The sequence below is a fragment of the Vidua chalybeata genome, chromosome Z (genome assembly GCF_026979565.1).
Source record: "Vidua chalybeata isolate OUT-0048 chromosome Z, bVidCha1 merged haplotype, whole genome shotgun sequence".
Taxonomy (NCBI): domain Eukaryota; kingdom Metazoa; phylum Chordata; class Aves; order Passeriformes; family Viduidae; genus Vidua; species Vidua chalybeata.
Window position 1 is genome coordinate 38905813 of NC_071570.1, and position 25090 is coordinate 38930902.

At 35.5% G+C, this 25090-nt stretch overlaps 1 protein-coding gene across 5 annotated transcripts in view; it reads right to left on the bottom strand.

Moving 5' to 3' along the window:
- NIPBL (NIPBL cohesin loading factor) overlaps positions 1-25090 on the bottom strand; it is a 151373-nt gene that overhangs the window by 49486 nt on the left and 76797 nt on the right. For 2 of the 5 annotated variants that reach the window (XM_053932641.1, XM_053932642.1), the window contains exons 9-10: positions 20581-21213; positions 6711-8240 (exon numbers count right to left, since the gene is read on the bottom strand). In XM_053932641.1, coding sequence (XP_053788616.1) covers positions 6711-8240; positions 20581-21213 — 2163 coding nt within the window. Of the gene's footprint in view, positions 1-6710; positions 8241-10489; positions 10896-20580; positions 21214-25090 lie in introns of those variants that run through there. The other 3 variants (XM_053932644.1, XM_053932643.1, XM_053932646.1) reach the window with 3 other exon arrangements.

Below are 25090 nucleotides of genomic sequence, written 5' to 3' on the forward strand. Positions count from 1 at the left end.
TACTTCCCTATGTTGTAAGCTGTTTAGAAAATAAACACCCTTCTAAAATAGCTAACTATTGTTACAGCATAGCATTCAGGCACTGGAATGCAAAGGGCCACATGAATGCCTATAAACCCATAAAGACGTTGCTAGTTAAAGCTGGGGTTTGCACACTTTCTCAAATGTGAAAATTTAATGATATAATTTCTACCAGGTTCCCCCTTAAAATGCTCCAGTGTGTTCTTTATATGGTGCAGTGAGCCCCTGGTGATCAAGCACTCTGCTGTCCACCAGCTTTACACTTGTCAAAATAATTTTGTGCCCTGAACAGTTTCAGGAACAGCAGGGGAAACACAGGGAAATCCCAGTAATTTTTATAGGTGAATTTAAGTTTTGAGGAGGACATATCTGCTCATATGATGGAAGTTCCACTTTTATCTCAATACCCTATCATCAGCTGAAAAACACATAATCAAATGAATACTGGTGACATTTACACTCTTTCCTCTCCCCTCTCCCCTTCACTGCTGTAAACCCTACAGAAGGGTATACAGCTACATCCTACAGGATGTATCCAAAAGGATATAACCTTCTATGGGGTGCCTTACTCTCATCTTTTGACTACATATATGAAGGGGTAACTCCACAGCTCACCTCACATACACTCATGCCACAAAAGGGATAGAGACTGAGATGACCTCTCCACCACCCAAGGGGCTGCACACACAGGAATTCTCTGCTGCAATCAATTTAGAAGAATGGAGAAAGGCAATGTTAGGGAGAAGTACCTCCTACATTTCAGGGAACCTGCTCTAACATATTTTTTAAAACAATTCCTCATCTGCCCCAACAGTAGCACAAAGGAAAGGCTCCCAGCCTAAAAGAAAAAAAAAAAAAAAAAGAAAAAAAAAATTCAGACTCTCTGCTTTTACTCCAGTCCTTAGCTCTGGCCTTGAAAGATGAACCCAGACAGGCTGGTCAAAGAAGGACTGGACAAAGCAACAGAATAATTCCATGATACAACAGAGGTCATCATTAACCACAGGTAAGAAACATAGATTCAAAAAGAATTTTACAGTAGTACAAAATATTCTGAGAAGAAATAAACATTTTTAGAAGGAGGGAAGATATTTCAAAAGGGAAATCTGAAATACCCAGGCAGAGAGCAGGGAATACATCCAACACATACTCTCCCAAGATGCCAAGAAAACTCACATTTACATTGGCATCAATGATGTTCTCAAGTATACAATTGCTGTAGGAACTTACTGCTGGCCTTATTGCAGACTTTTTGTCTGTATGGAAATTGATAAAAGGAGGCTAGAGCAGTCTAGCTTTCCAAGACGCTGTACAAAAAATAAAGCAGTACTCAGAATAAAAAGAAGCAAGGTTGGCAATTGAAATAAATTTCAGATGAATCAAAGTATAATGAAATTAGTGGGCTGGGTCAAAATCATTGCTGCTGCGAAGAATTCAATGTGACACACGCGAAGTTCACTCTTCCTATCCAGAAAAATACTGTAGGAGCAAGAATCAAAATATTTACCTTAGTAGCAAGTCTAAAGTAGGAAACAAATAGCAGGAAAGCAGCCACCAGGCAAGGCTCTGTGCTGAAAATGTCACCTCTATTACCAGTAATAGATTAACATAAGGAATTACTCCAGTGTGCAGTGGCTGATTCTTGCTATGTACCAATACCAGCTAATCCAACATCTACTTCTGAAAAACTACCACCAAAAATGAAGGCCCCAGAGAGTATGGACAATGCCCACACAAATCCCAGCTACCTTTTGGAATGGAACAGACACACTGTACCTTAAAATTCCCTGCAAGTAGGAGCAAAACCATTCCAGTGCAAAGCATGTTGGAGAAATCAGATCTCCCTAGACTTTAACAACTTATATATAGTTTAGCTTTTTAACTAAACAATGCTTGGAATATTTTTCAAAATGTGAACCTTTTAATCCAGGAAAAAACTCCAGATAATCAGGGTTCAATGAACAAAGTGCATATTAAAGTGGATCCTCTGCAAACTCAACATATCTTGAAATACTTCTAATGGCACAAGGGTGAGCCAGTCTCTCTTCTAGTCTAGTTAAGATGAGAGGAAGTAGTCATTAATATACCAGAAAAGAGAAAAAATGGGAAGACTGAAGAACTCTTACTATGAAAGTCATAGCTTTTTTTCTATAATTACAATTAAATTTTAGTTTGAAGAAGGTTTAAACATTTGAGCCGAGAAGAATCATCATAAATTTTCTGCTGTAAATGCTGAAATACAGTATTTTTTTCCTCTGAAATGTGGCATAATTTTCTACAGATCCACCTGTTGCTGCATCCATATGCAAGATGGTCAGCAGGTTATTACTCTGGCCTTGACACATGCAAATGCGGTTGCTACCAGGAACTTCAAGACAGTGATTTCAAATTCAAGATATATGGAACTGAGGATTTTCACAATGCTAACCTTTACAAAAGCACAATTTTATGAGAAGCAATCTGAGTTTCAAACTTTTCCTTTCCCAAGGTAGTATGTTTTTACTCCAGTTATTTTCTTGTGGCCCCTCTGATTTTGGAGTGTCTGTCTCAGCATTAAGAAACTGTTATTTTGGAAATAAATTTGTGTGAACTCTAAAATTTGATGTGCTAACCTCCTTAACCCAATTTTGCCCTTATAGAATTCCTGTACATGTAGGATTTAAAAAAGGTTTAGAACTGATACCTCCTTTCTGCCCACAGTTTTCATCTGTACCATTAAGCACCTTTAAGTACTTTAACTAGAAATCAGTCAGAGGCATAACAAGTTCACTCAGCTGAGCCCACACAATCTGGATACAGCTTTTCGTCCTGAAGTACTCCCTTTCTTGTCACTACGAGAAGATAATTGATTGCTGTTACCCAAGGGAAACTATTTCCAACAGTGCTAGAACCCAGACTGTCATGTTGCAAAAATACCAAATCAGAGTTACTACAAGCTCTGAAAAAGTCACCTGGAATTAAAAACAAACAAACCAAAATCCCCAAACAAACCATGTAAGCACAGAAGAATCCAGAAGTGTTGTTTTAATGACATGAAGATGATTAAGCCGTAAGATTTTTAGCTGATCCCGTAAAGAGTATGTATGAAAAACACCTTCAAAGAAAAGTCAAGTCTTTACTCAAATTTCAGAGCACCAGGGAACAGTATATTTAGGAAGGCTTGTAGGGAGCAACAAAACCTGTGTTGTGAAGATAATGAAATCCCATAACAATCTATAAAATGGAGGAATGGCATTCAGACCAGAATTTTTTTTTCCCTTAAAACAAACTCCTTTAGGAAGATCCAAAAGATGCTTATTTTGCAAAGACAATCCTTCAAATATATTATAAACCTATTCAGACGTCTTGCACAGATAGTTACAGTTTCTCTCATTACTTATACTTAACAAAGGAAAATTTGTCTTGTTCAGAAAGCAGTAACGTGAAGCTGCTAACAGCTCCCATCCCAACACAGCTGATCAGCAAAGCTCTAAAAAAGCAGCACTGAAGCTGAAGTGTTCACTGAAGCTCTGAAAAGAAAGGACAGCAAACATGACCTCCTCACTGCAGGCACAAAGTTAAAGGGAAAAGTTTAATGGGTCCCACAACAACATACATTTGCATTAAAACCAAGATAAAAGACATTAACAGATGTTAAAACCAGACAAAGAAAATGTCACAGTTCATTCTGACCTGGACAAAACTGGCCACAAGACTTCACCACAAGACCCTGTAACACAAACACTATGAAAAACATCCATAACTTTCCTCTGAGATACACTGAATCTTTCAGAAAAATCAGGGGATCAGGGGAGAGAGAGAAGGAAAGAGAGAAAAAATACTTCTTCCTTGTAAATGCCAAAAGGGACTCGTGGATTGATTCAATATTAACAGTCACACACTGTGGCTATCCTTCCCATTCATAACTTGATACAATTTCAAACATGTCTATAAAATTTGGTGACAATGTTACCTTGTCTATTTGAAGTTCAATGCAAATAAAGGCATGATTTTAAAATTTAAAATTTAGTAAAACAATGCAAAAAGTTGTATGGACTTTCAGTTTGCAAAGAATTAATTATAACTTAATGTGAGTTAACTTTATTGAGTTTTGTAATGAATGGGAATTAGCCCCTTAAGACAGAATGGCTATCTAAATGGTGTTTTGAACTAGCTGAACAACCCTATTTTAAACTGCATTTCAGATAAATTATAGCAATGATGTTGTACATGACAAAGCCGAGAAGACATCTTCTTCAGGGAGGGATGGATGAGAAAGCAAAAAAGAAAGGACAAGAGATACAAGGGTAATGAAATAAGAGAAAGTAAAATATACTAAGCTACATGGCATAAGAGGCATGTGAGAAGTTGAATAATGACGCTAAAAGGCAACACTAGAAAAGAATTGCTACAATCTACTAAGTAGTATAAGATGAACTAAAAGAAGACTTACAAAATTTACAGTTCCTATTGTATTAAAAAGTTTATAACTAAAGGTGGCACCAAGTAAAACTGTGAACACTATTTCAACTGGATGGAGGACATGTCAATGGCATGAATACATCTACATCAGTTAGTTGTTGACGAATACACTTTGCCTTATGAAGAGAAATAACTTTATAAAATATGTATCTTTTCAAACACTGGAATTCACCAGATTAATTAGCATAATGTGTTCTAGGAAGTAAGTTACCAGACAAAAAAAAAAAAAATACAGAATTAAATATACACATCAAAAATCTGCAGTTCAAAGACACTTCCTCCAAAATCTGCCTGCTGAACACTCAAAACATTATTTGTAAGATAAAAATAGTTACATTATTCTTTTCATGAAACCTATTTCTAGTATCATTTTAAGAACCTTATTCTGAATACAACTGCAAAAAGACTCATCAGATTCAAACCATTTTCCCCTGTAAAACAAATCCCAAATTACTTGAAAGTGCAAGAAAGGCAAGAAAATTATGACTTCTGAAAGAAAAAAAAATCCAGAAAAACTTTGTAGAGAAATTATAAATGTAACTTTAAAATCAATGCATTGCTCTTGTGTGACATCTACTAGAATCACACCAAAATTCATCAAAACCTTTACACATTACTAAAGCATTCTACATACATAACCACATATAATGCAGACTACAATAAAAAAGTAATTGAGAAACATTTTGGAAAGCATACATGCGCTGCCTATTGTTCAGAAGACTTGTAAGTAATTGATTTTCAGCACATAAAAATGTGTGAATTCAAAATCTATCCTACTGAAACTAGACCTGATTTTTATCACAACGTTTTTAGCATTTCCTATCAAGAACATAAGGGTGTCATCTGAAAGCTTCAGATTAAACTGAGAACAAAGATACCATAATTTTATGGCTAACTCTAGACAGCTATTATTAGAAATTGAAATTTTGCTTCTTTTAAACCTCAAAAAGGTACAGGGACAATGTTCTTATTTCCAGGACAAAGAGAAATCCCTAACAAGGAGGCTAATATTTTACAAAGATATAAAGTACATCAAAAAATATTATTAAGGCTTTTTAGAGTTAATATAAACTGGTTAGTAGATAGAAACCAGGCATAGCACAAGAAATTAATGATACAGAAAACACCAGGGGCACATAAAATAGTTATACATTCATGAAGATCATTCCTACATCATTTCTTACCAGATCAGCTATGTAAGAAAATGTTTTAATCTTGAATTCATTATACACCTGGAAATGGATTTATACATCATCCTGCATACAGTTGTAAACCGACCTCTGGCTTTTATCTGTCTATTTTAAGACATGATAACTCTATAAACATGATTATATAAGAAATTTAAATTCTTTAAATGTTAAATGTTAAAAAAAAGGAAACCAAACCAGTTAATAATACTGATTTCAGTGTGACATGATCTACTTCAGTCTGAAACCAAAGAAGCCAAAATGAAAGCACCAAGAAGAAAAACAATCTTATTTTTAAAAAGTGTTAAATCTGCAAAAGAGACAATCAGTTAAATAACAAACCTACAAGCTATTCTAAATTATTTCCTGTCTATATTACTAATTTCAAAATGCTAGCTAATTGTTCAGCTTTCTTCTTTCTGCATACAATGGACACTAGAGACAATGACAGATGAATTCTCCTACAGACCAAGCATTTTTCTAAGTTATTGTCACAAAATCTCAACCTCCTCAACTGATTTGTATCTACAGTGTTAAAGAGGTAGATGAGACTTTGCAACTACGTTCTTACTATCACCATGTCTAAACATGCTTTGGAAAATCCCATTTCACTTCAAATTAAATATAAAAAGAATCTTAGGACTTGCATACTTAGTATTTCCCATCATTCCAGCTACAATATTTACAGTCATGGCAGTCCTTTATACAGACACATCTAAACCAGGTAAAATTATACACACAACAGTTACATTTCACCAGAAAAATTACCATATAAAACTAATGCAGCTGAAGTACATGTTAAGACCACTTAAAGGCTGCCAGAATGAGTACTTGTACTGAAGTAAATAAATCATTTCAGGTACTTTGTAGCAAGATTTACGATAATGACAGTCCTTAGACTGGTTTCACTTTATTTCTCACCATATAAGCAAGCATATAAACTATCAAATGTTTGCATTTAATTTCTAACAGCAGAAGTAGAAAATCTACAAGAACTCATGTGTAAAAGATACAATGCAATTAATATTAAAACAATCTTACCTTTATTAGATTTGGATGACTTGTTCTTGTTAGGTTTAAAACAAGAGCCCCTTGATTTATCTTCTCTGTCCTTAATAAATTTCTGCACATCATCCAAAGAAAGCTTTTGAAGGACAACTACAGGCTTAGCTCCTTTATTTAGATCTTCAACTAGCCCAATCTTCTCTACTTTGTCCTTATGTTCACCTCTAAATTCAGTTTTCCTTGACTCCTGAGTAACATTGCCATCTTTATCACGCTTGATTTTTGGAATGACAAAATGTTTCAGTGCGCCAGATCTTCCCCCCAACAAATAACTGGGAAACTCTGCTTTATTGTCACCATGTGCTTTATTACTATCTACTTTACTCTTATTACCATCTGTCCTTCGTTCATCCTTGCTGTTTGGTGACTTAAAACCAGGTTTATCAGGTCTTGATTTGCTAGAATCCCCTTTACCTTCCTGTTTAATACGAGGGCTGTCAGGTCTTGATTTCTGATCCCCAGAAGAAAACCTTGAATCACCAGACTCATGCCTATATTTCCTTTCAAATTTCTCAGGTTTTGAACCATCAGATTTAATACCATGCTTAGAATCATGTTCATTTTTGTTTGAGGATCTCAAATATTCAGGCCTTCTAATCTTAGATGGATCTCCTCGATCTCCTCTGTATCTCTCTGACTCCCCCCTGTCCTCAGATCTTTGTTTAAGGCTATCATGGTCACGCCTTGGTGTATCAGAAACTGAGCGCCCATCAGGCCTCGGTTTTGTTGGATCAGGTCGACTTTCAGGTTTCATCCTTGGAGGATCAAATTTCACATCGAGTTTGTGCCTAGATATTTCAATTTTCTTGTCTGACAAAGGTTTACTGGAGTCCCTCCTATTATCGTGTTTGTGTTTAGGTGTTTCAGGCCTCCCTTCACTCTTCTGTTTTGGTGTTTCAGGTCTGCCTTCACTCTTCTGTTTCGGCGTTTCTGGCCGTTGCCGTATTTCCTGTTTGCCATTATTTTGTTTTCCCTCATTTTGTTTCATCTCCATTTGCCTGCTCTCATTTTGTTTCAGTTCTGTCTGTCTGTTCTCATTTTGTTTCACTTCCATTTGTCTGCTTTCATGTTTCACTTCTAACTGCTTGCTCTCATTGTATTTACTTTCCAACTGTCTGCTCTCATGTTGCTGGAATTCCATTTGTCTGTTTTCATTTTGCTGGATATCTGTCTTTTGACTTTCAAAGTCTGACTTTTTCCTAAAAATTTCTGGATGATTTTCAGGTTTAAATTTAAGAACTCCAACAGTGTCTCCTTGGGGAACACACATAAACCCGTCATTATACTGCTTAATTTCTTCAGGTTTTTTGATGGCGTCCAAATCCTGAGTCACTGTTGCCTGAGAGTCTGCTCTTCCTGCTTGCTGCAGATCAATACTAACCATCAGTGCTGGTCGTGCCCCATTTCCTGCAGAACCTGTCTCCTGAGAAGATGTTCTATTTCCTCCAGTAGCACCTCCAGCCTCTGGTGGTTTGTTTTCTTGTTTTCGCTTCTTTAGAGGCTTATCTGCAAGTTAAAAGAGAAAAAAACCACAAATTATATAAAAAAAACTGATAAATGTTCAAGGAAGAATGTCCATTCCCTTCCACTCCCACAATGAATTCTCCTGAGCTTGGATGTGCACACAAAACAAAATCCACTGAATTTAAAAGCAAGAATAGGACTTCTCTAACTAACACTTTTTCATGTATTCAGACTATCATTCATTGTCTGTCTCCCACAAATGCCAGTAAATAAACCTCCCTCAAAACATATGAAATTCCGAAGAGATCCACCTAATAAAGCAGCTGCCATATATAAGGACAAAGAAACCCACCTCATTTAAAAAACCCTCAAACTACTCGATTACACTTGAAGCAGAAGTCTGGAAAGTCAAAGTTAAGGTGCAGCTCCATAACTAGTTCTTAAGGAATACTACTACAGAAGATATCTTCTGCAGATCCAACATGCTTTATTACACAAGTACTAAGCAAAGATCTGCAATCATTATGACAAATTTTCCCTACTTGGTTCAGTGGATCAGCTGGACTTCACACATATTTTAGTCAGGGAACACACAAACAATGAACAAAACTGATAAAGTAACTATTCCACCCATCCATGCTTCCCTTGAAACAAAGCAGTAAACCAAGGGTTGGAGTCTCTAGCTTAACACATGCATATTAGGTGGGGGACCACTACACACTTAAAAACTTGAGTAAATTCTCTTTGCAAGCATAATGCTTTTTATAGATGAAACACAAAATATAGAGATAATTTTCTGTCAAGAACCTGACTCTGCAATAAGCCTTTCAGTTTACACTAAAAAATCATTAGGAGCAGAATACAGAAAAATTAAGTCAACCACCTGTAATTTGGTAGAATTCACAGACATGAGGAGAAGCACATGGAAGTATCCAAAAGAGTATATTCTACCCATATAAAACTACAATCCATTTATATTCCTATCACAGAACTCTAAACTAAAAAGAATTTCTACCATGCAAACTAGATGCTCTACCTGCACTAAGGCTTATATTCTCATTTCTCAAATACCACTGCATAATTTGTGCAAAAAAAATTCCTTTCTCTGTAATCAGGGAATATGATTTTAAGTCTAAGGAATTACTAAACATAGATCTATTGCCAAAATGCCTAAACCACAAATGCAAAGCAAGAAAATACCATATTTTGTGCCTAGGCTTGTGGTGCCTTATCACCAGATGCAATGAAGCAGCTCTCCTACTCAGAGCAGGTGAAAGAACAGTAAGGAGGATGCAATCAAGAAATAGGGAAATGTCAATGAAAAAACCCACACAGTCCCTCTGGAACTGTAAACCAGAATTACAACATATGAATTCTAATTTCTTGTAAATTTTTAGAAGATTCTTATTTAGAAATACTTTGAAGGATCACCTCCAAAATTAAAATTAGGCCACAATAACAAGTAATAACATGGTCAATTCCAGTGATGCGAACAGGCACTTTTCCCTATCATTTTCATTCTCAAATATATTTGGATATCTCTAACTTTCTGAAACTCAAAAATTTTGTACAAGATTTAATGGCTGGAAGACAGTAAAGGCAGATTCAATAAATTCCATGAAGAAATGGATCAACTGCAAATAAAGAATTTTGCAAAGCTCAATAGAAGCCTGTAGGAATGAATGCCAACTTTATGATAGATATGTGAGGCAAAATAAATTTTCCAAATCAAAGATGCAGCTTTTTAGCATGGAGATTTTTGCTTTTCCTGTGCTACAGCAACTGCTGGATTCATATGAGGATTTACATAGAGGAATTTTTCTTCACTATGGATTAGAACAAATATAGATACACATCTGTATACATTGTTACCTTACTTCTCAATTAAAACCCTTTACATTTTGAAATCTAAGTTCAGAAACTTGTACTCCTATGAGAAAGTTGGTCAGCCTTGTCATTTTAGTCCAGAAATGCCAGGCATACTGAAAAAGTCCTGAAAAGCTCTGATGGTGGATCTAACAGTAGAAGACGTTACTGTTACTCATTATCTGCCCCATTTCTTTAACTGAAGTTATCATCTGTAGCAGAAGGGAACACACATTCATATTTCCACAACTACTGTCTAATGCATCACCATAAGGCAACAGTGAAGGTGGTTAGCATTAACCTACCAGGCTGAATGATTCAGTTTTAAGCAAGAAAATGCTTTCCTTTCTTATGCCTATTATAGGAGCAGATGGCCACGAGCTGTGATGCCTTAGACAGCTGTAGCTGGATCAACCAAAACTCACCTTTCAGAGCCCTCATGCTGAAGGCACCAAGAACAAACAACCAAAACAATTCAAGCTGGGCCAATTTTCTTGCTTGGACTTCTGTAAGTGACCAGGCTCAACAGGGTGCTGCTCTTCATCATCCAAAATGTCAAATTGTAAGTTGAGAACACTCAAGTAGATGATCACATCACAACTTGTTACATATATTCCCTCTAAATACATAGCTCTTCTGATGCACATTCTTCACTTCTCTTGACATTAGAATACTGATGTTTTAGTAACTTGACATCTTGCCTGAGAAGAAAGGGACACCTTCATAGTTTTATTTTTAGATGGCAAGGTGATTGCAGACAGAGTTACAGATCACTCACAGACTTCTTCTTATTTCCAGTATATCTTGAAAGTGAGCCTCAAAATGAGACTCAATCATTACCACTTTGCCTCTATGAGAATTCTGGATCTAGGACAAAAAAAGCTGTCCTGAGTATAAGAAAATATCCAGTTGAACTAGGGCAAAAGAGGTAGGATGAATACATAGTACCACCACCTTCATAAAATATAATGAAAAAACTCCATTGAATAAGAACAAAAACTTTTAAAGTTGACATGATAGCTACAAAAATTTAAAAGCTGAAACATACCATTGGGTTCTGAGGGCTTCATAAAATCTTGAACTTACTTTCAGCTATACAAGAATTAGAATCAGTGAGGTGAGAAGACAGTAGTAAACCTCTAAAAATAGATGTCTTCAGATCTTCTCCTTTACAGTTGAATATATGCAAGTTTGCATATAGCTGCTTCGTAAAGTCATGAGTCCCAAAATGAACAGATGAATTTTTACAAAATCCATTGAAATATACTTCAAATCCTTCAAGGCATCAGTATTCAAACTTCATTCCATAGACAGTAGTTTTTTGGTTTTTTTGGGGGGAAAAATATTGGGATCTGGGACTTCACCAAAATATCAGACTAATGTCTTTGAAATCTTACAGACCTAAATCTGAAGCTTGTTGCAGTTCCAAATATATTGGCTCACAATCTCTTTAGTCCAATAAGGTGTGATTGGGATGTTTTTGTTTCAATCTTTGTAACAGTTTTCATCATAAAAGGAGTATGTATTAAGTTACAGAAGAGCTTTCTGCCTATATTAATGATTGGGTATACTAGCTAGTTGTTTTCAGATTCTTTTCAAAACAATTATTCACTCCACCTTTCTCTGAGGTTGCAGACATACTCAAAATATACCTACATTTTTTCCACTTCCTTTTACAAATTTATGGTTGTTCAGAGAACAGTTACTCTATATATGAATCCTTTTGACTTAGCAAATTCATAAGAATGTTCTCTTTACCTTGCAACATGCTCACTAAAAGGCAGTACCTTGGAATTCAGAGCAAAATCATAACCTACACTATACTAAAAATAGTAGAGCTGTTTTATCACATGAAATGATTCACCATGGCACAAGAAACAAAATATTACTGGAACCACAAGCTTGACATAGGAAAAAAATTAGCTGGATTTCCAAGTGGTAATCTCCCACCAATCCTCTTATGAACAGTATTCCTGGAGAGGAGATTATGGCCTTCGCTTTGGAAATATCTGCGTATCAAAGTTATGAGTACTTTAAGATTTAGCATTTAATTAATTCATTACTGTGGAACCTTTGTGCAAAGTACCACATTGCACTGAAATAACCACAGACATAATGAGATACATTTCTGCTGAAAATACAAGGCAATCGTGATTTGAAGACCATTCATTCTGAAAACAGATATGCTTGGAAGCAGAGGAAATGCTAGAAGCAGCAGGTGGATGAGGAGAGCTGTATTATAAATGCATCTCTATTCTTTTACTCACCCTGGAATCTTTCCAAAGCAACAGTCAAGATACCATTAGCACTGAAACCCTCTATGTTACTGCTTCCTTGTGAACCTGATGATTGCCTTAAATCTCAGAATAAACTATTTAAACAACTGAGTATAACTGGATGATACTCAACTCTAGAACTGCTTAGTCTATCAAATTGGAAATGGGCCTTTCATAAGTATCTATGAAAAGGTAACAAGTCTAAATAATAACCATAAGCATGGTTGCTAAGCTTCCTTTTGGCAGAATGGTAATACTTTCCTCTATTAATACTGTTTGGTATACTTATAAATAGACATAACAGATACATTTTTGCTTCCCATTTTACACCCTGCAAGGGACTCAGTGGAAGACTTCATATGCAAAATGGTTAAACGTGAATGTTCTCCTCTTCAGAGACATAAAAAAGATTGATCCTCTCATGCTGAATTCTAGATGAACCATTTAAATGATAACTGAAAGTATAAATTTTCTTTTTGTAAAGGATAACCTTTAAGAGTTTTACACCTTTAAACCTCTAACTCTTCTAATCTCTCATATCAGAGATCACTAGGGTATGCTTTCACTCATTTGAAATAGCACTTATTTAATTATAAATTTAACTGAAATATACTAGTCCTAAGAGGTTATTACATGTTGTCAAACCTTCTATTTTTAACATCAGAGACAAGTCAGACAGAGGCCAATTATAAGCTTATTTAAGCTAGCAATCAAGATTAGAAATTTTCAACAAATGACACACAGCTAAATGTTCAAATGACAAACATGTGTCTACTGTCAACTGTTTCTTTTTCTTAGTTATTTTTCACAGATCTCTTTGAAGCTGTCTAAGTGCCCTGTGCCCCCAGCTAACAGTGCTCTGTAGACCACAAGAATATAATCTGTATAGAAGGAATCTTTAAAAGCACTTCAATGGTACTAATGGACGACCTATCAGTGGGGTTAGGACAAATATCCATTCTTTTCATCTCCTTCATGTATGCACAACCTATAAGAGTTTGCTCCCATCTGATTTCCCCTCAAAGTCTTATGCCAACTGAAAAAAAGAATTAATCAACCAAACAGAACACTTCCCTTCAGCAGAAGAGATTTCCACACTACTAGCTCTTCTCCTTGAAGGAGAGATTCAGCCAACACCGGGCGAAGATTTTATTCTCACTACTTCCTCCCTTACAGAAGAAATCAAGAAAGTACAGTCATGAACCTTGTATAAGAAGCTTTATAGAATGGTACATAATTCCAAAAATCTCTGAAGAGACTAGAAGACTTTCAGCTGCTGCAGTTCAAAGAAACGGACTTGCAAGACTCAGAACAGAAACATCTGCTACTCTTTAGTGACCTGTTAAAAGACTTCATCAAATTTCTGTTTGTTGTCCATCAGAAGGATGTCTAAATTCACTCAGTTTAAAACACAAAAAGTCTACAGTCATCCCTGACATGCCTTAAGGCAGGTAAGGTGTAGCAGACTTTATCAAAATTAAGATTCTGAAGTTTTGATTTTTTTTCTTAAATATAGCAATAACACAATCATCATAGTGTCTTACGGATTTTTCTACTTAAGGATGTCTAGTTGCTCACTATTCTCTGTCAATTATAGTAATGCAAAGGAAATGCTACACCAGGAAATAACAAAAAAAATTGAACTGCAGAAAAGTATAATCAAAGATCTACATTTATTTAGAGATTGGAAACTCTAACTTAAGCTCCCTAAATTTAATATTGCTTTCACAAGCCATATGACTTTATTTATGAGATAGATTTTTCAGCATAAACACTAGCTTTTATCCATGTGATTTTGTGCAAAATTACAGTTTTGTAAACTCAAAATATCTTAGCAAAACCTCAAGTGCACTTAGTTTGAAATACCCAGTGTAGCATCTAATTCCACAAGAAAAATGCAACACACTAACATCAGAATGAAAACTTTTAAGTATCACAGGTAACACATCCAGTTAGATTTTAATTCATTTGTATGGACAGAAAACTTTAGAAATAAGCAGTGAGTTTCCTTTCTCCCTTCCAACTGTTGATTTTGTTCTGCCTTGTACTCAAAAATATCATCAATTAACTAGATTAACATTTATATTCCATGACATTGGAAAAAACAATTGTGTCTTCTTAAGTTGATGTCAGCATGAACTTAGTGACTGTGAACTACAGAAATGCTGGGCTTAAGCTCTTAATAGGGTTTATTAACTACTCGTGCCATTTCTTTATCAAGATTTAAATCCATTATAAAGAAATGTCTGTCCCAGAATGTAAGTCATTATCGGGTTAATGGTATCATAAATCCTCTCATCCAACAGGTACAATCAAGGGTATATATCACATGCAATTTATATTAAATTTTCTAGTCTTAGTTTACACTGTAGGCTGAAACAAAGAAGGTTTCTTGCTAAACTGTTACAGTTTGGTTATTTTCTACACCTTCTTACAAGAGCAGTTTTCTGCACTACCCTACGTAAAGCACAACCCGATATAAATAGGGGAATTTTGATTTCATTTTACATATGAGTACAAATAAAAAAGCTGTTGAATTACATGATCCTTTTTTTTTAAAAATCATTTGTAAAGTATTTTAATTTTTAATAAAAACTGTAAAAGGAAGTAACTTTTCACAGATAGGTGTAAACATTGCAACATTTCACTGCAATTCCTCTAATAGACCAGGAATTTCTTCCCCTTACCTTTCTTAAAACATGTCTGAACAGACACAAACACAAAATTGGTCTTTTATAGGACATGGAGGCTGCAAAGCTGTGTTTTCTTGGAAGAGCTATATAAGATGCCAGTTTCATCCATTACATCACACTACAAAATGCAGACCTAATGAAAGCTTGTATAAACAAAACACATGATACCTAAGTCTCACATTCTACTATACAGACATTCATTTATCTTTCACACTCTATTTCTTCACCTTCTGGTATTAATAACTGTAATCTGCAAGATTACTATACAAATTACTACTTGTAGCTCCATTTATAAGGAAATAAGCCCCCTACAACACATTTTTTGAAATGAATGCTAATATACTGATTATAATTATACATTCTGTCACTATATAAAACTAGACATAAACAAACTATTCATTCTTAATAGTATTCTTCTATTCGTTTCCTCTTTAGGGAATTTTATGGGGGAGATGGGTAATGGGGAGAAAGGGATAGGAGCTGGGTAAGAACTTAAAGGGTAAGAGAAAAAGGTTACTTACCTATAACTGTAGTTTTGAGAGTTTTGCTCCGGCAGATTCACACTCTTGGGATGTGTGTCTCTGCTGCTAAGGGCTTGGAACGAACCAAAAAAAGAAGGGCCCACAGCAGGCATCCAAATGCCCCCTAACTGATCCAATTATTGGAAATAAAGTTATTACAGTTTCACTTCCTCCTAATTCAAAGAATCCACAGTAAGATTCCAAGAAGCGGGTAAAATGGATCCTCAGGGGTAAAATATATAGGGAAAAACACACATATACAAGTTGGTTTGTCTCATTAAAAAAAATTTTCTAATGCTTTTAAGTTTGAAAAAATATTAGCCTCCTAATGGAATGGTTAATGACTTAATTATTCTTCTCACAAATGCCAGAAAACAGTGCCTTTTACAAGCAGAACTTCTCAATCTGTTAAGACAGCTGTATTATACAAAAGTATCTTGGAAGAAGCCTAAAACCTAACTACACAGTTCTGTGTATGGAAGAGCTCAGATTAAAATGTAGCAAATCTGAATAAAATAAAAAGACACATCAATTTGCAAAAGAGTATCTGAAAGAGATGGGTTACTTTCTGGGATTTCATGTAATTTTCAATGTTATCTTCCCTTTTTTGTGTTGCTAAAAGACTCTGAGCTTCTTTTAGCATTAGTATGTTAAACATTTTTGTTTCATAGTATTTGGAGGTTTTAGAAGAGCCTGAAAGATCTTGATGTATAGACTTTGTATCTACAAATTAATTCCATAGCAGGTCTAAATCTTGAAAAAGAAGAACTTAATGTAATGTTCTAGGAAAGGTTTAGTCTAAAAGTGATGGACTAACTTTGAACTACTTAACTACATACAAAAATAAATAACTTACACCTGAACAGTGGCAAAGCACAAGTTAATGCAAAGAACTGAGGTTACGAAAAATTTCTCCCTCAACACAACCATCTCCCAAAAGGAAAAAAAAGATACCTGAAAATAACAGAAATTCCTAGGACAATTTCTAAAACTTCATAGGATTTCCTGTAGTTTCTTGGAGTAGTCAACTTCAGAAAGTGAACAAAGCACAATTTCAGTTAAAGAAACAAAACTAGTTCAGAATATAGACCTCTAGTTGTTTCAAAAGCCTTCTACTGCACAAGTAGTACAGGAGTGTGACTACTGGCAGTAGTTAGAAGAGAAGAAAGTGTGAATTAAGTTTCACTACCTTTCTGAAGAAATTATATCATCAAAATATCACAATGTAATCAGAGCAGAGGATGGTTTACCTGTCAATCATTGCGGAAAAAGTCAATCCACTTCTCTAAAATTCCTTTTTAATCACTATTTTCCCAACTCAGGTAATCTGAGTCTTGATAAATAATACCTAGATCTATCTGTAATACTACACATTATTTCAAAAGAGAATATATGATCTAATACTGATCAACATCTTTTATCTGATGAGGGTAGAGTGGCCATTGTGAGGGGAGCAATGAAAACCTGAGTTCAAGGTTTTCTCAAGGAAGACCTGAGTTATGTCATGTTCCATGGATTATTTAGCAGTACTGGAGCTATTAAATGTAAGAGATGTATTAGAATGTAACTTTTGGTGCCAAATGCCTAGATCTTCAAAATCTCCTTTCACTAATAGATACAGAAAAATTACTTATTAAATTAATCAATAGAGAGGATAAAGTAGAAAGGAGAGATTAATTCCTTTCTTGAGGATAAAGTAGAAAGAGAAGACAAACTCCTGCCCTTCCTCCACACAGAGGACAAGGATGAAACCAACTTGTCAAACCTCGCACCTCTCTATCATGATATATGAAGAGGATATACTCCACTTAAGCTAAGAGCCAAGAAGCCCAAAAGGATAGTATTATAAAAACATAGCTATAAAAAGTACTCGGATATGAGGAAGGAAATCTATATTATAAAATAACTCCTTACGCATATCTGATACACAGTAGCTCAAATTTGTCAGATTTTGAATAGTGATTTTTGCACTAAAGATTCCTCTGTCATAAAGCAAAAGCAAGAAAATCAGATTTCAGAAAGATAAGCTGCTTTTCAAAGAAGAAGACACTTCTGCAAAACTCTGTGTTAGTTCCTCTTCTGAAACACAGACTACTTCCCACTTTGAGAGACTTTGTTTGGTGGAAGCTAAATATTTTAACAGTGTTATTAGGGAGAAATGATTTGTTACGGGATGTAATATAACTACCACAAGGCTCCAATCCCCATTTACCACCAGTACCAAATATAATAAAAGGACCTCAGCATTAAAAAAAAAAAACAAAAAAAACAGACCTCACCATTGCCTTAGGCAAGGTGTATAATTTTTACTATGTCCCCCCAAAATCTATGCTGCTTCTCTGAAATAAACTCCTCCAAACCACTGGTTATTAGCCTCAGAAGAATATGTCCTCCCAACCAAACCCTTACTGTTAAAAAGAAAGCATTTGAAAATCTGTGATGGAGTATAGAACAATGGAAATTTCATATCTAAAATAAAGGTCAGAAGAGACCACTAATCTACTATCAAAACTTTTGAGTACCACTTTACTGAAAGTAATTTATGGAAACCAGTGTGAGTATACACAGAAAACACAGTATGGCTGTAATATGCATTCCCACGCCTCTGTTACAAAAGCAGCAAAGACGCTTTGATGTGCACTTTAGCATGTGCTATCATTTTGAGTAGGTTCTCTAAAGGGATACTTGCTATTCTAGAGCATCAGCTGGCTCTATGCACTCCCACTCTAATTAGACCGAGCACTTGCTACACTCACGCTCTCTTCCTGACATAATGTGATCTGAAGTTACAGAACATGTACAAAAAGGCACAAACGACAGGCTTTTGTATAAATACACTATGCAGCTTTGCAGAAACGCATTACATATTTAGAAGTTATTGAATATACTTCTAACAGACATATTCCTATAGGAACAGTAGAGGATACTTCCTCTTGCAGCCTCACAAAACCAAAGAGCTCTAACTAGAATAATCCCAGAGTGTATCAGCTTCTAGACATAGCATAAATTTAGAAGCAATGCAAAAGCATTACCAAAAAAATAAGAACTATATTTCTCCAAGGTAACATCTTCAGGAAATCTGTCCCAAGACCGCTAAAAATCTTTCTATTAAATACTATGCACTTATGGCTGAAAACTCAAGAGCCAGAGTGAAAAAGAGAAAATTGCTGCTGTCTATCATAGGGGCAACTTAGCACAAGTGAATATATAGCGGTCATTTGTCCCAGTATAGGGCAGCAACTCTTGTACCTGATTTATAGCAATTGTAGGAACTCAGGGAGATCTGAGACCTACCAGAGCATGCAGGTAAGGGAAACCATAAGGTTAGAATCTGTATTTGGGAAGATGGCCATTGACCAGCGGTGAACAGGAAAGGTCACAGTCTCTATAAAAATCATTCCTTTCCCCCAAAGAAGCAAATCAAGGCTCTGATCATGGATATGTAATTATCATAAACAAGCTTTACAACTAATGGTCAACATTTTCTGAAAGCCAAAACAAAACAGAAAGCGTGTTTTTAGTCTTGATCAAAGTGTTTGAAACCTGCTGTGCATTTTTTCGGCTGTTTCTCAGGCAAAACATGGTAGAGATTCTATTTTAAGTGTGTGGACATAAACGTAGCTTTTGAAGTATTAGGCCACAAACCCCAAGCTCTCCAGCAATAAATTTAAAATTAATGGAAGAGATTTAAGCAAATAAACAAATTCCCCACATCATTAAATTAAAATTAAAGACAGTAGAGATCAGTAGAGATCTCTTTTGAGGTAAGCACACTTTTCTCCGTATATTAATAAATAGTTTTTCCTAAAAAGATTTGATTTAGTTACCAAATAAGAAACATCTTAGAAGTAAACCTTTTAGTATTGCATCCACGTGTACAAACACCCACACGCACACAAACACGCACAAACGCTCTCCTCCCTTCACCACTCAGGCATCACTAAAAATAGTGAAAAAACACTTTGAATAGGGAGAAAATCTGCACCCTTCCTGCTGGTTAAAGACTCAAACTGTGTGTAAATTCATTCCATGAAAGTATGTCTACATGGGCCATTTTCACCTATGAACTTCCAAAATCAGAATTTTCACCATTTACCATTCTGCAAGACTTTTCTTGAGAGTATCTAATAAATTAGGATTATGCTACAAAACATTTTTTTCTCAGAAGTTAAACATGTTGCAGAGGAAGATTCTGAAAAATACTTATAGTAAATAATTACTATATTATTCATGAAACCGAAGACATTCAAACCAGTTAACAACAGAAAAAGAAACAGAAATTTAAAAAAAACAAAATTGACCGATTCAATTAAATCCATTAAGACAACAAGTGCACCTACCAAAGTGAAGATAAAACATTTCAGAGGCCCACTTGGTTCTGTGCTACAGACCATAGAGATATATGGTAGTTCTCCAAAACTTCTAATGCCTACCTAATAATTAATATCCAGCTGAACAAACATTAGTTACAACATAATTGTATATATTACCCAATCATTACACTACCTTCAAAAGAACAGAACAGATGTGATTCTAGTCTAACATCTCCTTCACATTAAATCCCAATGGGGATATGAATAGAGATGGGATAAAACAGTTTTCCTGCATTTTCTTAAATTCAGCAACATGGATTAATAATACAACTGTCAAAACTTACTGCAAATTTTGATTTACGGTACTGCTGGGATTTTAGAAACTATAAACAACATAACTGTATTTCATTCAGTCTCATGGTTAAGAGTATTTTAAAAGAATTTTGAAACATAAGAATTTCACTTTCCATCCATTAAGACCCGAAATAAAGAATATCAGATATTCAAAATATGCATATATGAAAGATTACAGTTCATTGTTGGAAGGGAATGGAGATGAATGTCACAGAAGAACCTACACTGTTGTAAACAGAATTGAACTATGTGACAATGACAGGAAGTCTTTCTTTTAGTATATATATATATGGGGTTTATATGCATATATATATATTTATATAATATATAGTGTATATACACACACACACTCCTTTTACCTTTATCTTGCACTTCTTTTGAAAATCGCTCCCTTTCAATAGCTGATTCACGTTCTATCCGCTCAATTTCAGCCAATGCATCCAATTCTACTTCATCATATGACGTTATAGCTCCTTGTTGCGAAACCTGTTGCTGTGTCTGTACCACAGGAGTTTGAGGTTGTTTTGCAGCAACTGAAGTGTTCTGTTGTAAAACAGGCACTTGTTGTGCCTGAAGGAAAGCTGTCTGTTCATGCTGCGGCAAACATTGAGCAGCGTTTAGTGGGCGGTTTACATCCTGTGGAGTAACGGGTGTTTTAGAAGTCTGTCCTGGGTACTGCACATTAAAAGGAATATCACCCTCTGACACACTGCTGTTTTCCAAACCAGAAAGCATATCATCCTGCTGGTCCATATCCGAAGATCTTACACGAGACAGTCTTAATGTAAGCTTAGTGGAGTCCTTGGAAGGAGAGCTAATGATATCATACATTGCAGCTTTTTCAGTCTGGTCTTTTTCATCCTTGCCTAACTTCATTTTCTTTTGTTTCTTTTGCTTTCTTTCTGGAGAATCTAACAATATGTCTGGGGGAACATCTCTAGGTGATGAATAAGGTGGAGGCTGAGATTGTTGGATTAAAGGTTGTCTTGATCCTAGAATAATAATTCAGAAAAACTGAACAGTTATGTTGTTTCATGTTTATATAAAAACAAACTAAATATAACCTGCATACTTTTAATGTGTATCTCTACATATAAATGGGTTCACAAAAGGTCTAAATAAGATTGGTAGGAAGCACATCATGCTAGATCAAGATGCAATCTAGATAGTTGCAGTGTATTTCCCAGGAATTTCAGCTATCTACTGCAAGTAGAGAAGGGATCATTTCAGAGAAGACGGAACAAAAGAAACCACCACCAAATAAGAATAAATAAAAATAGTACTTAAGATTCAGAATATCAGCTATTACAAAAAGCAACAAAAGCAAGTTGACAGCAGAAAAAAGTAAAGATCAAAAAGATTCTTATTAAGGTCCAGTGATGAAGACTTAATGATCAGTATATAGGCACGAGCCATTTCAGCCACACATTTTTAACTAAAAAAAAAAACCAAAAAAAAACCAAAAACAAAACAAAACAAACAAAAAAAACCACAAACAGAAAAAAAAACAAACAAAAAAACCCCAAAAAACAACCAACCAACAAAAAAAACCCAAACAAAACAAAACAAAACAAAACAAAAAAAAACAACACAACCTCCTTAACTTGGATTTTGACAGTTATTTTAAATTCTTTTTATTTTCTTTATTTTTTTAAATCTTATTTTAGGTAAATTTATTCCAACCTCCACCACTCATTACTATCTTGGAAAAACTAATTATCTAAAGGCATCTTTCTACCATTCCCTGCCTTATCTCCCCTCCTTTTTTGTTTAATGTATGAATTTTTGCTTCTATGTGCACTCTTTGCCAGGATTTGAGGGTATCTACAGAAATTTTAAAGAGAGGACACTTCTAATTAAATAATTTCTCCAATTAATTACATTTGAAGTCCTCAAACTAATCACTTTCCTGTAACTGTTAGCCTAGAAAAAAAGTCTGAAAAACAGAGAAGCTTTTCAACCTGTCCCAATTATAATTTTGAGCTATAATTTTGGCTTAGAAGGGAATACTGTGCAAGGTGGGGAACACACACAGACTCCTCTTCTTAAAGCAACCATTCAGATTCCATTCATCCATTGGGGAATACTGATCTTCATAAAGCAGTGACTGAGATTATCATTAGTCGTTCTGGTCAGCATAGATCATAGATCAGCACTCCTAACAACAAGTAAAAATTAAGTGGAACACAGGTCCTGTGTGCTTCATTCAAGAAGCACCACTAAACAAGAAAGCAGCTTCATTTTACAGCTTAAATTTCTACTCAATATTTTTGGAAGTGTTAAAAATCATTAAGCAATGTACCAAACCGTAGATGAAAAAATAGAATAGTTATCTCTGTCAAATCTTCAATTTACATGAAAAGTGTGCTTTTACTGACGGCCTCTTTGCACAGACTGCTATGCTTTTGTCTCCCTAGACCATTCTGTGAAAATGCCACAACTTTTGTATGTAGCAAGCAGTGTATTACGTGCCCTGCATGTGATATCACATCACATCTTAATCCTTCTTGTCCCTCAGCAACAAATCCATATTTTGTCAATAACATCCACAAAGTTGGGAAACCCTGTTTTGACTCATCCTAATTTTCAAAACAGTTCTACTACTCTTCTTCCCTTCCTCAAATCAGATACCACACTCAACCACCAGTACCAAAGTTCTCACTACACCTTCAGAAGATTTTTCTCCTGCTTTTCAACAGATTCCTATTCTTGTTATGCTCCTCCCCTACCATTTCTTTGGTTAATTTGAAATATTAAATGTAATGTGTAGCAGGAATTCTTAGCTACTAATTTCTTTTATGGTAATGATTACCACTCAGGAAGTACAAGCTGCAGGATATTTCTACAAATAGTAGAGGCAAGTCAGAATTTTTAAAGAGATATTACAGACATCTTAATCTTGGTTTATCTCTTATATGAGTACTTTTAAAGTTGTAACAATGGAACACTTACTATTTTTCAGAGTTATGCTTCTAAACACACGGGACAGACTTTATTCTCCCTTGTCCTAACTTTATAGATAAATATGACCAGATCTGATTTGGTATTAATTTGGCATTTCTCATGCTGAAAAGTAAGACTGCAGCAACAGATAAAGTGGTTCTTTTTATCTTTGAATAGTCTTGAGGAGGCCAGAAGGATTTCACTGCATTCCATTGAACAGTCTTAGAATCTAGTAAATGAAGACACAAAAGTAAAGTTTTGCCTCTCCTAGGCAGCACTACGAATAAGTATTTGAAAATATCATCCTCCTAAAGGAAATTCTTGAAACATTTTGATAGTAAGACCAATAAACTGCACTTTAAAATAACATGTTCCAGCAATAACTTCACATATTTCTGAGATGTTTAATGATGGTTAAGCCTCTGACAACAAAGAGGCTCAGAAGCTACAATGCCTATGTATGGAGGTGAAAAGAAACTGAAAAATATGAAGCATTCATATTCAGTTTCACCCTACCACAAACCTTAGCAGTTTTGAACAGATATCACACAATGGACACATAGCACATCGTGAGACTTCAAACAAAAGCCAGCAGAGTACCCAGGTGGCCAAGAAGACCAAAGGCACCTGGCCTGCATCAGCAATAGTGTGGCCAGCAGGACCAGGGCAGTGACTGGTCCCCTGTACTCGGCACATTCAAGACATATCTTGAATGCTTTGTTCAGTTCTGGACCCCTCACTACAAGAAAGACACTGAGGTATTATAATACACATGAGGTGCTGGAGCATGACTAGAGAAGGGGAAGAGAGCTGGAGCATAAGTCCAGCGAGGAGTAGTTGAGGGAGCTGGGGGTGTTCATCCTGGGGAAAAGGGGGTTCAGGGAGACCTTATTTCTCTCTACAACTCCCTGAAAGGATATTGTGGCCAGGTGGGGATCAACCTATTTTCCCAGGCAACTGCACTAGAAGAGGTCTAGGTTGGATCTCAGGAAGAATTTCTTCCTGAATGGGGTAGGCATTCGAATGGGCTGTCCAGGGAGGTGGGCAGTCACCATTTCTGGAGGTCAAGAAACAACTGGACATGGCACTTGGTGCTAGGGTTTAGTTGACATTATGGGTTTTTTTTGAAGGTTGGAACAGATGATCTTGGACATCTTTTCAACCTTAATAATTCTATGAAAACTATACCCATTATACAGAGCTTTGTCTATTAATGGTGGAGTCAGTCTGGAGTATTTCCCATGAGAGAAGTCTTAGGCCATTATATGTCTGAGAATAAGTATCTTTACCAAGACTGGATGACAGAAAAAAAAGAAACCCAAAACTTAAAGAATACAGAATACACAGACAGTTATGATGAGTTTGCTGAATCAATTGAGATTCCAAGACTGAGAAGGTTTGTTCTAGAAAATGCTGTCAATGCAGTAAATAATATACAAATCTTAGGAAACAATATTTAGGTAAATAACCTAAATAACCTGTTCTTATTTTAGAACAGAGAAATATTTAGACAACTTTTGAGTCTAAATCTAAGGCTGGGCAGTAATTCAGGAGAAAAATAAACCTGACTTTCTGTAGTTGATTTTCCAGAGATAGTACAATTAAAAGAACTTTGGGTGTGCTCTCTTTATATAGCAGGCAGGTTAAAAGGAGGTTCTTCCCTGATTCAGGAAGGTCACTGTATCATTACTGAACAGCAAATATTGACAGTCAACCAGATAACACCAAACATAGCTGAGAAGTAGGTACCATCATAGGAAATGAGGTCTCTACAGAGAACAAATACAACCATCAACAATACCTCTAGTCTTTCAGCAACAGTCATTCTGACCACCCATGATAATCCTAGGGTTGGTTCTCTAAATTTCCTAGTTCTTCTATTGGTTCCTAGTTGTAGATGGCACTAAGTATGGAAGGAGTTTTATT